Source organism: Columba livia, chromosome 4 (assembly GCF_036013475.1).
Source record: "Columba livia isolate bColLiv1 breed racing homer chromosome 4, bColLiv1.pat.W.v2, whole genome shotgun sequence".
NCBI classification, from domain to species: domain Eukaryota; kingdom Metazoa; phylum Chordata; class Aves; order Columbiformes; family Columbidae; genus Columba; species Columba livia.
The window spans coordinates 43,082,321-43,098,382 of record NC_088605.1 but is presented as its reverse complement, the minus strand read 5'-3'; the positions used below and the strand labels follow the sequence as shown (position 1 = coordinate 43,098,382).

General features: G+C 34.6%; 1 protein-coding gene across 5 annotated transcripts in view; it reads right to left on the bottom strand.

Moving 5' to 3' along the window:
- Positions 1-16,062, bottom strand: part of FSTL5 (follistatin like 5) — a 307,998-nt gene that overhangs the window by 27,471 nt on the left and 264,465 nt on the right. For all 5 annotated transcript variants that reach the window (XM_065061431.1, XM_065061429.1, XM_065061430.1 and 2 more), the window contains 3 exons: positions 14,803-14,921; positions 8,311-8,460; positions 1,534-1,641 (listed from right to left, as the gene is read on the bottom strand). In XM_065061431.1, the coding sequence (XP_064917503.1) occupies positions 1,534-1,641; positions 8,311-8,460; positions 14,803-14,921 (377 nt within the window). The remainder of the gene's footprint in view (positions 1-1,533; positions 1,642-8,310; positions 8,461-14,802; positions 14,922-16,062) is intronic.

Sequence of the window (16,062 nt, the reverse complement as noted above, 5' to 3'; positions counted from 1 at the left end):
CTACCCAAATAATACAGTATTGCCTCTGTATTCCATCTCTTGTATTATCCTTCAGCCACCAAGAAAAAGAACACAAATGACAGTGAATAAAGCTGATCAGCATTACAGATTTCAGACAATTGTCACAAACCTGACCTCTTAATCTTCATACTTACTTCCCCGCCATGCCTTTTCCCCCACCATTGTCTATATTTGTTCATTTACCTTATTAAAGCTTCTAGCACCTCTCAGTGCAAATCAAGTTTTTTGTTTATTTTTTTGTTGTTGTTTTTAGGTTTTGGGTGTTTGTTTGTTTGTTTACACAAATCATAGAATGAGGTTAAATTTCTCAAGCACTTCAGCCAGAGTGAAAAGTTAAGATTTTATCAGCTGATCCACAGGAAGCTATAGCTACGTTTATTCCCAGTTCTTGTCAGTCATGAGATAATTTAACAAAGCACAGACACATTTCAGAGGAGCAAATTGATTTGAGTTTACACATTCCTTAAGTTGTTACACACCAATTTTCCTCAAATCCCGGACCTTCTCTGAAGTACATATTTATGGGTGAATAAAAGAAAATTCCATGTAGCAGGTACTATGATATTCACATCTGTGCACTTTAGAGTGGATTGAAAAAAAGAAAATAAACGATTATCTATACTATAAGAAAAAATGAGAATGAAGATGATCAGTTGATTTAAAAGGTGATAAGACTGACTCAATTATCAGTCATTTTCTGGGGAGGAGTGACAGCTAAACTCCCACAAATCATCTTGCATACTCATAGTTACTAACAGTCTGTAGGTGCTAAAAAAGTCTTTTCAAATGTTACTAATTTTTCTGCTTCAGCCCTGTGTTTGAGCTTCTCTTATTTTTCACCTTATACATACTTAAATATATATATAAGGATTTCATTAACTTCTAAAGAAAAGGAAAATAACTTGAAATAAAAAGTAATTTTGAAATTATGACATAAAGACGATCACCATATTCGCAAGGGATTTCTTTAAGTAAGGAACAGAAAGTAGTGAAAAAGTAGGAATGCAAGTACAGCTTCTTGAAATGTTTCTTTAGTGACTGTCCCTAGGCTTGCCACTTCTCATAGGCATGGGAAAAGTAAAGATTTTTATATTTTACATCTGACCGATGCAATACATAAAGATGTAGCTTGTCACCTGAAGAACGTCAATATGATTTTAGTGAAACAGAAATATGTAAAAAATCCAGTTGGTCCTCTAATTAGGGACAAAAACATCATAAACAACAACAGTTTGCTCTAAAGAGACTGGCAGTTACAAAACAGGATGCTGCTTTCAGCTGTATTTCTTATCCTTCTACCAATTCAGAATTGTCACTGCTGAGTAAGTGTGTCAAAAATAATCTCCTAACTTTTTGTAGTCAAGTCAGCTGTCCGAATTGTTTTCTGGTTACCCGAAACCACTTTACTGCCCTTGCTGAGGTCATGATAATTGTGCTTTCCAGAAAATATACAAAACGTTGCCATTACACAACTCTAGATTTCCTTGCATATAATCATTCTGACCATCTCACCTGCAAAGTTGGTGAATTCTTTTCCATGTTTCCCCAGCTTAGCACCCAGACTTGATCATGTGATTTATCGTAGTGTAGTTTCACTGGAACAGGATCTGTACTTACTGTCTGAAGCACAATAAAATTAGAAATCTTTAGTTTCTGTCACATTTTCAAAAGAAAAATAAATATGCTTGACTTCAAATGATGACTGAACATGCATTTCCTGATGTTTTCAGATTGTATTTAAAATTTTTGTTGCTGATTGTAGAAACAGCTCTCTGATTAATTCAAAGTTATTGAATTGCTAAAAAAATGGGTTGTATTGACCATGTGCTCTAACATTTAGTGTCAGAATGACGCTATACTGAAGCTATTAAGAAGCTGAAAGCAAAGATTTTAAAACAAGTAAAAAAGTATTATCTTCTTTCCCCACCATCACTCTCACTTTATACATATCAGTTAAAAAATTGCACCAGTTACTGGAAAATGCCTAAAAAGGGAAGCGTATTCTCAAGCCATATACTTAAATCAATGCAAGGTGTTACTACACAGTACTGCATAAAACCAACATGATGTTGCTACACCTGAAGCTTCCTGTCTCTGCTAAACTGGGTATATTCTGTTGAAGTTGGAAGGACTTTTTTCTTAAGTTTTCCAATTACAGTTGCTACTTGTGGTAGACTTGTGATCAGAAGCCAAGTGTTTTCCCTACAGCCTTGAGGACTGCATCTTGAGACAGCTGAGGTCTACACTTCCTTTGTTATGAGAACTGAGGACTTCAAAGGTATGAAATGGGAGGACAACATAGTTGATTAAGACATTCTGCAAGAGGCAAACAACTGGAGGGATTACTTTTCATCATTAAAGCAGAAAAACTAAGTGGAAATTGTTTTTTAGTCTCACCATTACGGAACTGTAAAGCATAGCTTGTTTATCAGTTTGTCAAGGAGAGTACCAGCTGGCTAATTAAGTGAACCTAATTTAAACTAATGATGTAGATCCTCAAGATAATGCACTAATGGCTGGCTGAGACTACTGATGATACTTAACTGTACTCCTGAGGTGTTGCAAGCCACAGCTTCATCTAGGCAGAATTTGTTTTTCTTTTTGAAAATGGAAAATGAAGCCATGTTGCTCCTCAACTCATTTAAAATCAGAAAGACATCCCTTGAAAAAGGTCATTTGTGTTTGATGACATTTTTCTGCTGCAGGCTAGAACACAAGCTGTCTAAAATAATACTTGGGCTGTTGCATAGCTAATTTGTTCAGGTGTGTCAAATTCCCTTTTGCCTTCCCCAGGCAAAAGGTCTGACCCCTGTGCATTCTGCTCAGGATCTGGACTGTGGCACTGTCAGGAGGAGAAGAAAGAATAGCCCACAGACTCAAGCCCAAGTAAATGCAGCTCCCAAGAGAGGAACCAGCTGCAGAAAGGAGCTGAGAATCTCGGAAGGAGACTTTCAGAGATGCTTCTAGCTAGCCAGGCTGACCAGCCAGCAGTACAGTGTGGACTCTGTTTACATCAGCATTCCTCTAGGCCAGGGATGTGAAACTTATTTTCACCGGGGCCATATCAGCCTCACGGTTGCCTGCAGAGGGCTGAATGTAATTTTAGGACTCTATAAATGTAGAAGTAGTTACTTTTTTACAGTCTTAAAATTACATTTGGCACTCTGAAGGCAACCGTGAGGCTGATGTGGCCCCCAGTGAAATGAGTTTGACACTGCGACTCTAGGCCATCCCAGTTAAGGATGCGCTGCCAAGCAATACTGGACAGTTGCAGGTGACAGTGCTTCTTTTCAGGAATTTACAAATGAAAGCAAATACTTCTATTAACTTATGACGAGAATTACCTGGCTAAATCAAAAAGTCTACGTATTCCTCTGTAGGGACACACCACCCATGTTTCCAATACATTTCAATTTAGCCTGCTCTAGAATCTTATTCTACTTATTTTGATAAATATTTGTCATAGAAAGAAATAATCTGCAAACCTAGTTGCTACATATGTGCACCTGTATACACATATTTTACATTAACTTTCATAATAGAAAGGAATAAATGTAGTACTTCAGAAAAAACACCATAATAAGCAAAACCAAGCCAACATTATTTTACACAGAAAACAGCATAGTTACAGAACTCATAGCCTGTTTGAGTATGTTTTCAGTTGTATTTAGTTCTTCTGTACTTTATCAGGATTTTTATTAGAGTGCTGCTCACTTTCAAAATACGAAGTCTTCTCAACATTTGTTTCACCAGAGTATGCATTTTTGAAAACTTGGTTTTACAGACCAAAGGTTTCTTCTTTAAGATACAGAGCAGAAATAGTTAAAATGTAAAAAATGTCCTCGGTATTAACATGACACTTAGAGAAAAGGCAGTCTAGTAAGCAAAATGCTCTTCTTTATGAACAGCTTAGCATCTGTTTTCCAAAAATCAATTACATTTTGATTTATTTTTTCTCTGCTAGGCAGTACAGTAAATAATGAAAATAAACTGATCTGACAGAAACTAAACTCCCTTTCTTGCTTCCTGTATGAGTGTTTGAGTATGTGCATGAGGTGAGTAGAGCAACATTTAATGGTTAGAAAAATTCTTGCTGCTTGTGAAAACCAAAACAAAAAATAAATGCTTATTGTTAAAGAATAAAGAAGACAAAGCCATGCTTGTTATAAGATATGCTGAACAAAGTTTCTCTTGTTCCAAATTAGCCTTACTTCAATTCTAAAAGCCATCTGTGAATCAGTAGTGGTTTTATTTTTTATAGTCTTCTACTATATGAAAAAGATTATATAGGTTTTGTGCTTCCATGATTTATTTATTTTGTTTGTAACTACTTTTACTCGCCTTTAAGTCAGTTTTGAATATCAGCATGGTTAAGCTGGATACAGAGGAAATCCAAGAACACTTTCCCCATGTATTTGGCTAAGTGTACCCAGGAAATAATTTTCAAGCCAGTGACAAAAAGCAGAAGTTCTGCTCAGGTACCCAAACATGACAGTAACACACTTTCTTTAATTGACTGTTTGTCTGTTATACCTTAGTCATATTGTCTTACCAAATGTCTGTGTTAAGTACTGTGAAACAGAAAGATAATTTATCATTAATATCTAAACATCCTAGAGCCATCAAAACTGAGACTTTAATTCCTGCAAAATGTTTCTACAGATGGAATAAATTTCATTCTATAGTTCCCTAAGTTCATGATCTGGATATTACTGAAGTAATGGAAAAGCAATGCTATTCTATTCTATTGCTCAAGTGAAATTTATTTGAACATGAAATTATTTTTTCCCTGGACTAGCTAGCATGAAGGCTTGTGGAGTATCCAGTTTCAGCTCAGCATATTTGCTAAGGAGCACAGGCTTAAAGCACAAAGCTCTATGTAACACCTAGGCATCCTGTATGCCTGTTTTTCAACTCATTACAGAAATTTGAATACTTCTGTGATAGAATAGCAACCTACCTAACTCCATCCAAAAACTGGAGAATCACTTTACATATTTCTGGGGGAGGAGTATACTTTTAATTAGTGGGCAATTTATTGAATTTTACTTTTTAATTAACATACATCATTGTGGTAAGTATCTCTGAACATCCAGATAATGGTAAATTACTTAGTAAAATAATAACTAATGTATCTGAAGGAAAATTAGAAAAGTCTACCAATCAAACTATTCCATAAAACCCAAGTTTAAAAGAACCTCCAACTTCTTTAGTATTTTTCAGTGAGCTCAAAAGGCATAATATGTTCTTGCCACTGAAGTAAAAAAGCTAGAAAATGCAATTGGTGTTTCATCCATCATCCACAGGAAAGCAAGATGACACATGAATATGAGACAGAGACCAGGGAAACCTTTTCCAGAGATTCTAATCCTTCAAATCTGTGGATTGCAGTAGGACTGTGCATTTTTTTAGTCTCTCTTCCTGAAGGATATATTGAATTGGCTGTAAAAAAAAGCCTTCTTATCAGAAGACAAAAATTCATTATCCATTCAGTTCATCTCTGCTTTGATAATTCAATTTACATTAAAAAAAGTAAAAGAACAAAAAATACTAACTTTTTATTATTAACTTTTTAAATAAAACATTTTATCAGCCCCTGTCACCATTTGGATATGTCAGGTTTTGAGGAAGCTATGTTTACTGAACCAGCTGATACAGAACATAGATGGCAAAAAATGCAGATGGACAGCTTAAAGAATGTACAATTATTGGAATTTTAACTGTCAAGTTCATTACATTAACTGTCAAGTTAACGTAATTTTAAAATTGCATTTTTCTATGTATTTTTAAATTTTACATTAATACATGTAATATACAGATATTAATATCATAGAATCATAGAATAGTTTGGGTTGGAAGGGATCTTCAAAGGGCATCTAGTCCAACACGGCTGCAATGAGCAGGGACATCTGCAACTAGAACAGGTTTCTCAGAGCGCCATCCAGTCCGATCTTGAATGTTTCCAGGGATGAAGCCTCTACCACCTCTGGGCAATCTATTTCAGTGTTTCACTACTCTAATCGTAACAAATTTCTTTCTTATATATAGTTTGCATCTCCCCTCTTTTAGTTTAAAACCATTACCTCTTGTTCTATCACTACAGACAGGACTTATTAAAAAAATCTGTTTCCATATTTCTTATAAGATTGCAATAAGTTCCCCCTGGAATCTAATATATTATATATAATCTACATGTTAAAGATTTTAATTCATTTGTCGGTAAAAAAGCAAAAGGCATGAAAAATATCTATTGAAGTATTTTTATTAACAATTTAGATTAGATTTCTAATTTTTAAAATCCATATTTTATTTAGCTAGAGAACATCTGTTTTCTATGAATGTGATGATACTATAAGTAACCCTGTAGATGTTAGGCATGTTTGTATGATTAAAATTTCAATGAGAACTCTCAGTGTGGTGTCAAAAACCTCTTTATCAGTTTCACATACAAGTGCCCTTTCTTCGGAGAATCAGAGCAGGATTGTTAACAAGTTATTAACCAGCTTCAGAGCTCTTTGCCCAGGAAATAATTTGATTTCAGAAAAAGAAAATCCTTACTTTTAAAGTAAATGTCAAGATTTTACATTATCTTTATAGGATTAAAAAAAAAAAAATACACAAACCCAACCAAAAACCAAGCCCCTGACAAGACTGTTGACAGTCCCCAACTACAATTGGTTTACTTCTTTTTTCCACTGGAAGTGAAATAGAGTTAATCTCTCTGATCAAATGACATCATCCTGAAAGACTAAAGACTATATAATGAAATATATTCTATTGTATGTGTCTGATAAAAATGAGAAAAACTGTGTGATATGGTGGAAATACTAAGCATAAGCCAATTATGATTTTGCCTTTTCCATATGCTTTGTTAACACAATAATTTCAAGACTTCAAATATTCTCTTCATATTCAGAAAATATATACTTAGGATTTAATGAGTTTACGGCTATTATTTTCTAAAGGCATTTTCACATGTCTTTAAAAATTCCACAAAATAAAATTTGTCCTTTTGTAAATCCCTCATTTCACCACATAGTACAATGATAATATTGATGCCACTGGATACATAAGGAAAAAAGAAGGGAGAAAACAGACAAGAGTACAGAGGTTATAGTATTTGATTGTAGTGGTGGTAACTATACATGAAATTTTTCCTCCATTCCAGGCAAACTACTGACCATTTGGATTACATTGAGACTCCCTCAGACTCCCCTGATGAACTGTACTGCTCCAAAAACCTAATATTCAGTATAGCGTTGCCCTATCTTCCACAAATTATATGAGTGCATTAACGCCTGTACCATAGTATCTATTTTTCTCTTTCACCCAATGAATTATTTCGACTAAGCTGAGTATCTCCAGTATCCCTGAGACTGAGAAACTGACAGTGCTCAGAGGAGCAGCTAAAGTCACTTGTTCAGCCTGGAGGAGACTGAGGGGACCTCATGGCAGCTACAGCTTCCTCACAAGGGGAGGATGAGGGGCAGGCACTGAACTCTTCTCTCTGATAACCAATGACAGAACCCGAGGGAATGGCAGGAACATGTGCCAGGGGATGTTTAGGTTGGACATTAGGAAAAGGTTTTTCACCCAGAGGGTGGCGGAGCACTGGAACAGGCTCCCCAGGGGGGCAGTCATGGCCCCAAGGCTGACAATATTCAAAAAGAGATTGGACAATACCCTCAGACATGGTGTGGGGTTGTCATACGCAGGGACAGGAGTTGGTCTCAATGACCTTTGTGGGTGTCTTCCAACTCAGGATATTCTATGGTTCTGTGATTTCACTGTCTACACAGTAGAGAGGAATAGAGAAGTTCAAATTCATTGCCTTCAATTTTGGCTAAGGGTGATGTTGGGTCTTCCACAATTCCAGGAATTTCTCTGTCTAAAAGCTTATTGAATAACTCCACCTTCTGTAGCCAAACCTAACTCCCTGACCTTTCCTGCCAAAACTGATAGACACATTCCTGTGGTAAGACTTTATTTTAATGAATCTTCATTTTTAAGTGGAAAGTACCTCAAGCCAGAAACTTCCCAAAGAACTTGTTTCTTCAACAATGTGTTTAATATTTATAAGAGGTATTTTCATGTTCATTGTCTCCCTCCCAATTGCCCATTGAGAAGAGCAGTCACTAACTATAAACTTGTGCTAAATGTGGAAAGCAGATGAGTTGTTTTCTAGATAGTATGTTCATTCTCAAGCTAATTGCAGATTTTAAATATGAAGGAAAACCTTAAATTCTTGTGATCAAATTAGATATTAACTTAAAAATTAGAAAGAAATACCTGCACAACTTTCTGAGACTGTACATCAACAATAAGAACTCTGTCAAGTGTGGGCTGAGTTACATAAATGAACTTGTCTTTTACATTCACAGCAGTTGCCCATACACACCGCTGAACAGCTTCTCCATTTGCCTTGGGACAAACTTCATCCTGTCATTCAACAGAAACAGGGAAAGTGTAAGAAACAAAACAGTCAACAACACAACAAAAAGACAAATTATACTATTTTTCTTCTTTTTTTAACTGTAAAATAAGGTCTCAGAATGTGTAGGGAAGGAAAAAGGACAGGTGACATTGGGACATACACTAATGTTAGTCAAACTGCATGTTTTAAGCACCACACAAATCACAAGCACTTCAGTGTAAGCCATACACCAGCTTATTTGGATGTTTTCCAGAAAATCAGGCAGTTGCCACTGTTGTCATGAGAAAGAAATCAATTTGAAACAGCAATACAAGAAGAAATAAAGTGAGCAAGAGCCAGGAGACCTTAAAACCAGAAAAACAAATTAGGCACACGATGTGTCATTATTCTGCAGTAGTTGGCAGCTCCGTCACCTGCACCATCACAGGATCTCGCAAAGGAAAACAGGTACAGCCATGACTTACACTTACATCCGAGCACACAGCAGGAAGGCAGGCAAATAGCAAATTGGGAAGATGATAATGTATAAATGAAGAGAAAGAGGAGGACATGTGATGTCACATGGCACAGGGGCAAGACAGCAGCAGCTGGAGAGATCTGCTGTTTTGGTCACAAGAGGTAGTACTGATATGTTACTTCAAAGGTCAAGCAATTTGGCTGCTTCTGCCACAAGACTTTTCCATGGCCTATCTCACTACTGTTAAACCCAATACAAATCAAATGGTTTCTTACTATCACTCCTTCCTCCTCTGCCCTTCCATCCCTACAAAAGGACAAATTTGAAAAAAAAGCAAAGTTCCTGTTGACTTCAGTGAATTCATATTTCATAATGCATGTATTTTTTGCTATGCACTCTCACTCAAAATAGCTATCTGTATTTACATGCTTACTATTCATATTTATATACAAATATATTCCCACTCATCATATAAATATCTATTTCTATCTATCTGTCTTCTTGTAACTATTTGCTTCCAGTAGAAGCTTGTGTTTATCTAAAATAAAAGTTAATTAGTTGAATATGTTACCATATTTGAAAATTCCCTTTATGAAAGAACAAGATTTTTTTTTTCCCATAATGGACATCAAATTTACGGAAAAACAAGGACCTGGAAAATATTCTGCTTGAAGAAGTACAGCATGTGTCAAGCTTTTTTTTTTTTTCTGACCTATTTTTCATTTCCCTCTTAATTTTTCTTTCATCACAAGGGGTAATTTCACCATATCATTATTATTTCTTTTTAGCACTTATCTGCTGATTATTCCTAATTTAGAATGCTCTGTCTGATACATTGTAACTGGTTGCTGTGAAAATAATGACATGTCAGCAGAAGATGACTTCAGTATAGAATGACCAGCAAGAGGTGATTCTGTTTTTAAGCATCAGACTCCTTTTAAAAGGAAAAATAACATGAGAGAACAACACATCCAGTACTAAGCAATGCTTTTTCAGAAGAAACTGATGCATTTCAACACTAACTTTTCTGTATCTTCATCGACATTCTTTGCTTGCTGTGCCTCTGTCGAAAAATACATCCAATCTTTAGATGTCGAAATAAGAAATAAATCAATTTCCAGCCCTAAAAGAGGGAGTTTCTTTACAGGAGATTGAAAGTCACTGCTCGTTCCTATGTGGTTTGTAAACCGCAACAAAGGGAAGGTCTTTCAGAAATCATATTGATAAGGAAAGGTTACTAAACCCAGGTACCATGGGATGGCACATAATTAAGAACTTCAGCAGAACTCAGAAATAAGTAAAAAGAATAAGATGTATTTTGCACTGTTAAAAAGCCATGCACTTTGAAGGAAGAAGTTGTTTAAAATCTGTATTTTAAAGAATGATAGGCATGGTGACAAACAGAGCTTCCATTCTTAAAAGTGGCTAAAAGCTTTCTATCATATGGAGTGTCAACATAAAAAAGTACGTCTCTAATATGATGTGCACTCATCAGATCAATGATCTACTTTCATTTGCCTTCTGTGCAATTGTCACTTCAACTGCAAGGTTTTTTCACAGATCTCAAATTATTATATATAATTATTCTAAATACACTTTGTCTTAGTTCCATGTTTTATCTAAACAGCTACCTCAGACTGTTTTACATGGTCTTCTTTCTTCCTCAGAGAACACCTTCTTCAAATAATGCATCTGTGAATGTTTATGACAACTCTATACTGTTTCATTCTTTTCCGTCATGTCTCTCAGGAACTCACCTTAATTTAATCCAGCTTTTGGTGCTGTGAATTGTACAAGGTCCCATTCAACACACTATTAAAAAATAACATCAACTCCCGCTGAAGGAATCTAAGTTCCTCTAACATGGCATCATGTAGATTAGTTTAAATGATTACAGTAATCTTGCCTCCCATTGTTTTCCTGAATCTGAGTCTAAAATACTGGCTGAAGTGTATTTCTAAATATTATTTCAATGTAAAAGGAATATACATACAGTTTTTAATATATCCATCTAGATATTTACATACACATATATATATTTAAATTAGAAACTACATGACATTATTATTATCTATATAACTAATAAAACTTGCTCCTCTTGTCCACTTTAAACACAGCAAATAAGAAGCATTGCACTTTGTCATATCTTAAGCAAAAAAATTAAGTAAAAAATAAAACTACATATACAAATGCAGTTTACTGGTTCTAGAACATTGTTTATATTGTCATAAATTTCTATAATCCAATGCCAACTATCACTTTGTCCCCAAAACTGAAAAATTAAAAGAAGTGTTTCTCCAAAGGAACAGTGAAAATCATTCACCAAAATTCTCATATCAAACATAGAGCCTTTTTTTCCACAGCATGAATCAGTTTATGCAGTTGTTTTTACAGTTATTCAAACCCACATTTAACTGGATGCACCATAAATTGTTTCAATCAATGGAACTTAAATCTTGCTTTTGAAAATTTAAGGTTTATCTGATTAGACAGTTTGGATTTCTTTTACAGTACAGGTAGTAATTCCGAGTCTCTATATTAATTTCCCCAGTGGTTGAGTAATCGGTTAAAATAAGTTTTCCTTTAAAATACAAGCACAAAACCACATTTTTTTTTCTTATAATTAAAATGTTAGCAATTTACTTTTTCCTAATTTATTCTCTCAGAAAAAAAGCTAATGTCTGATAAAACAACAATTTATTTCATTGTTCCCTCCCCTCCGAACTTTTTAATCAAAAAGTGACTCACCCTCTACCAAGTCAGCAGATGGAGGAATATAAATCCTTACAGAAAGGGAGTCTGGGGCAAGAAATTCTCAAGAAAAAACATATACTTGTAGATTTATATGTGCAAATTCTTTGTTTGTAAACTTACACTTAATCCAAGGTTCCTCAGTGTTTTAATAAGATTTGAGTCAAAATCTTTAAGCATTGTAAAGGAAATATTTATCAATGCTATAACTGTCTAAAAGTATGGTGACGCCAACAGCAGTGCATGTATTAAGACACAAATTCATGCATCACTTCTTCTATATTAAGTCACTGTTTGACATTCTGTAGTAATAATCAGACTGTGGACCTTTTCCACATTTTTTTCAACAAAGGTTAACAATCTTGCATTTACTACGGTTAGTGTGCTGTTAGAATGTAAAACCAAGCAATTTCTGTGGATTAACAAGTTCATTTCCTGTGGAGACTTTGCCATGTGGTCACATTAATTATTGTGAAATTAAGTATTTCTGTCCCTATGAATCCAGAATTGTCACTATCAGCCTAATAAAAGACTACTTTCATTTGATATTAATTTACAAGATTCAAGTAATTTGGGATACTCTGGGAAGGAGAGGAGGAAGCTCTTAACAATTTCCTGTGAACCATGATGGTCCAGTAAAGCACTAAATCTTTTGCTTCACTCTCAACACAATGAAAGTCTAATTGATTTCCATGTTAGACACACACTAAAGGGTTTTGTTGTATTGACACTCAGTTGCATAAGAGGTAATTAAATATTTAGATAATGGTTCTCAAGTATATTGTTATTGAGAAACTGCATTTACCTTTGGCAAAATTAGCATACCCAAACACGTACACGTGTATCTACTGCAACATTCATTCACAGCACAATGTAATACTGAAATATCTGAGTTCATTTTTTTTTTTCCACAGGAGTTCAGCTAAGAGTGATTTATTTTGTTGACAGGCAAATAGGAAACCTGGGAAAGAATACTGCAGTATCACGTGTAATATCCAGATATTTTCTGTAACATTTCTAGTACCTAAACCACACTGCAGAATTTAGAAATATTCCTACACTTCAGCAAATATTTGGCAATGAAACAGGTCTACTGGGGTTTTACTTATCATTTCAACAGCTAATTCACAAAAGTGTAAAGAAATGGGAGTTTTAAGCAAGGATTTTTCTTTAGGCATATGTTAAGAGACAAGTGATGGAGATGTCAATAGCAGTAGCTGCCATAAATGTGAAAGTCTATTTAAAGCCACCTCAACACACACAGTATAACAATTGGTGATTAGTAATGTCATATGACAGAGTCAAAGAGAATTACTAATGAGCAATTTATGACATGAAGTCTTAGCACTGACCAATCACATGCTGAACTTGATAAAAATCTGACTTTGGGACAGAATTGGATTATTTCATTATTCTTATTTAGAGAAAATAGATTTTCCAAAGAGGTTTGAGGAAGGTAGGATATTCTGCAAAGGAGGCAGCAGCTGTCTACACCTTCATAGTCAATAAGTTTGTTCTAGAAAATACTACTGTTGTCATAGTATTGGCAGGGAATTCTTTTAATGAAAACTATTTCTCAATTTTCTCTCTGCCTCTTTTTTTTTTTTTTTTAAATGTATTTTCCAAATATTTCTGATTTCTCTTGGAGGAATAAAGATTTATTAGCCACCACACGTGAGTGAAGATGTTTTCAATGTTCAGGGGAATAAGTAAAAATATTGTTGAATTTAATGGGCAAAATGACATGCATGTATGTACAAAGCTTAATTTCCGGCTACATATTTATCACCCATACCCACAAACCAAAAATATCCAAAAAAGGACAAGTCTATACCTACTCTAAAATGGAAGTTTTCATGTAGCCCACTTTTTGCTGGGGAAAAGGACATAATTAGTATACTACTTTAGGTTTGAAAGGAAACAACTTTGACTTATCTATCCTGATTATTACCACATTTCAATAAAAATACACTTAAAATCTAGGCTGCACTGTAGACCAATAAAAATGTAACAGACTTCTTTAATAATCAGCCTTTGAATTAAACAGCCATAAAAACACTCTTTGGCTTATTTTTGGCTGTGTCAACCTAATTTCACTTAAGCGGCACAAATCAAGGTATGATTAGCTGTTCAAAGCATAATTATTCACACTAAAATAAATCTTGCTGCTGAGTACAGCAGCCTTTGACATCAATAATGATAACTGAAGAGGCAAATTCCATTGAGACAGTTCTGCTCTTATTTCAGTGTGCTTTAAGGCATTAGGGAAAAAAAAAACAAAGCGTACAGCTCATGGGTTATTATGTATTTCAAGGACACTCATTCAAATCCAAATAATGTTTAAAAGTTATTAATTTTGGAAGGTGCTAGATCATATTGAACAGGTCTTAATGTATTCACTAGTATCAAGTATTCTTGTGAGAACATGCATCATGTCAGCTGGCAATGCGATCAGCAGGAAAACCAATAAAAGAATAAATGGAAGTGGAGAATACACTACTGTATTTATGTATGTTACACATGGAAACTGGTCCATAAATGCACAGAATGTGGCGAAATAAGCTATAGATTTATTAGCAATGAAATTATTGAAACTACTTAAATGAATTCTAAGTTGGAGTAGAAACATCTATCATTTCTACTTCAGTGGAGCTGTGAGAGCATTTATCAGCACAAGGATTTGCCTCATGATAGCTGATGTTCTAATATAGAGAAACATCCAGTATAGAAAAAGAAACCATTAAAAATAGTAACTTTAGATCTTATATTTAATAGAGAGAGAATCAATCCCTGATTCAGAGAGAGGTATTTAATTGGCATGGCAGGGAAAAAAAATGACAAGTAAACCAGAAATAAAGTGTAGAGAGCTGTTAAAGGAAAGGACTGGGAAAAGATAAAGACAGCCAAAGAAAATAAAGGGTTTTAAAAGTATACAGGGAGTATCCAATATAAAAGAGAAACTGAAAGTTTGAATTTGATCAAGGAAAGTACAGCAAATTTTGAGTCCACCATTATAAGTTGCTTGTTAAATGAGAAGACATACTTGATCAAGCACAAAACACTAAACCAGCAAGGTCTTATTTAAATAAAGCTATAATTGAGAATCCACTACAAATAAATTAAAAAAAAAATAACTTGCCTGAAAACCGAGCAGTTTTTCACTAGGTTTAATATGTCTCTGAAATTCACATTCCACTGGTTGTATAACTTTGATGCCATCTTCATAAAAAACATAAAACATGTTCCCAATTCCCAGACCTTAGGAAAAAAAAAAAAAAAAAAAACAAACACATTGAAATATATAAAAGTACACAATGACAAAAGAGAAAATCCCTGTCTTGAACTAAAAACTTCATCACATATTTGGTATGAGATCAATTCGTTTATGTGTATAGTGCTAATGCAGCTAATCCTACGAGATCTTTCGTTATAAAACTAAACCCAAACACTTTTTCAGAATTTCACACAGTTTTTTTCCCCGGCAAGACAGTGACTTTCTGAAAACAGATTTAGAAATATACAGTTTGACAGCTGTAGTAATGAAAGTGATCTTGTAAAATCATCTACCTTGAAATCAAATTAATATGATATCTCCAAGCATTTTTCTTTTTCTGATGGATGGAAGAGTTAAAGTAATTTCTGTATAACATTGAAAGAGAAGTTCTAAATATTTGCTATAAACACTTAATTGACATTTCTTTCAGACAGAAAAAAGAAACATTCTCTATTGTATTTTATTGGAAAGCCAGAGTTGGGCAGATATTCATTCCAAGTTTGAAGGGCTACAGATGTTTATAGAACTCAATATAGAATACAGAATTCAATACTTTTACTAAAATGTTTCTGAAAGAGAGGCATGATGTAATATTTTTTGGAGAAGATGGGAACCATATCTATAGTATCATAATATCTGTGGTCATGCTCATGACCACTAAAAAGGACATGCTCTTTAGTTCACCATGTGCCAGTGCCAATTAAGACAAGTTGTTGATTGATGAATGGATAATCAGTTCATATTTGTAAAATTCTAAGAAGAAAATGACAGTGCATCCTGTAAGAACAGCTAGAATTTTTAGATAAGGCTGACTGAGGTTAGGCTGCTCCTATCAGTGAACACAGTGTAGAGATCCATAGCTGAGTAACCGGGTTAGTGTATCTTGGTGATAAATAAATATGTGAAGCTGGCTGGGGACAAAACAAGATTTTCCCTTCTCCCTGGTCTCACTGACTAAATTATACAATAGTTATCAGCAGGATAAGTACTACCAGAACATGAGGAAGTAAATCAGCTGATAGCCCCAAGTGATAAAGACGTTTGATAAACAGACTCCCAAAACTTCCTCCTTCTCAGCTACCGCAACTCCAAAGCAGGCTTTCCAATGTACAGATAATATTTGTG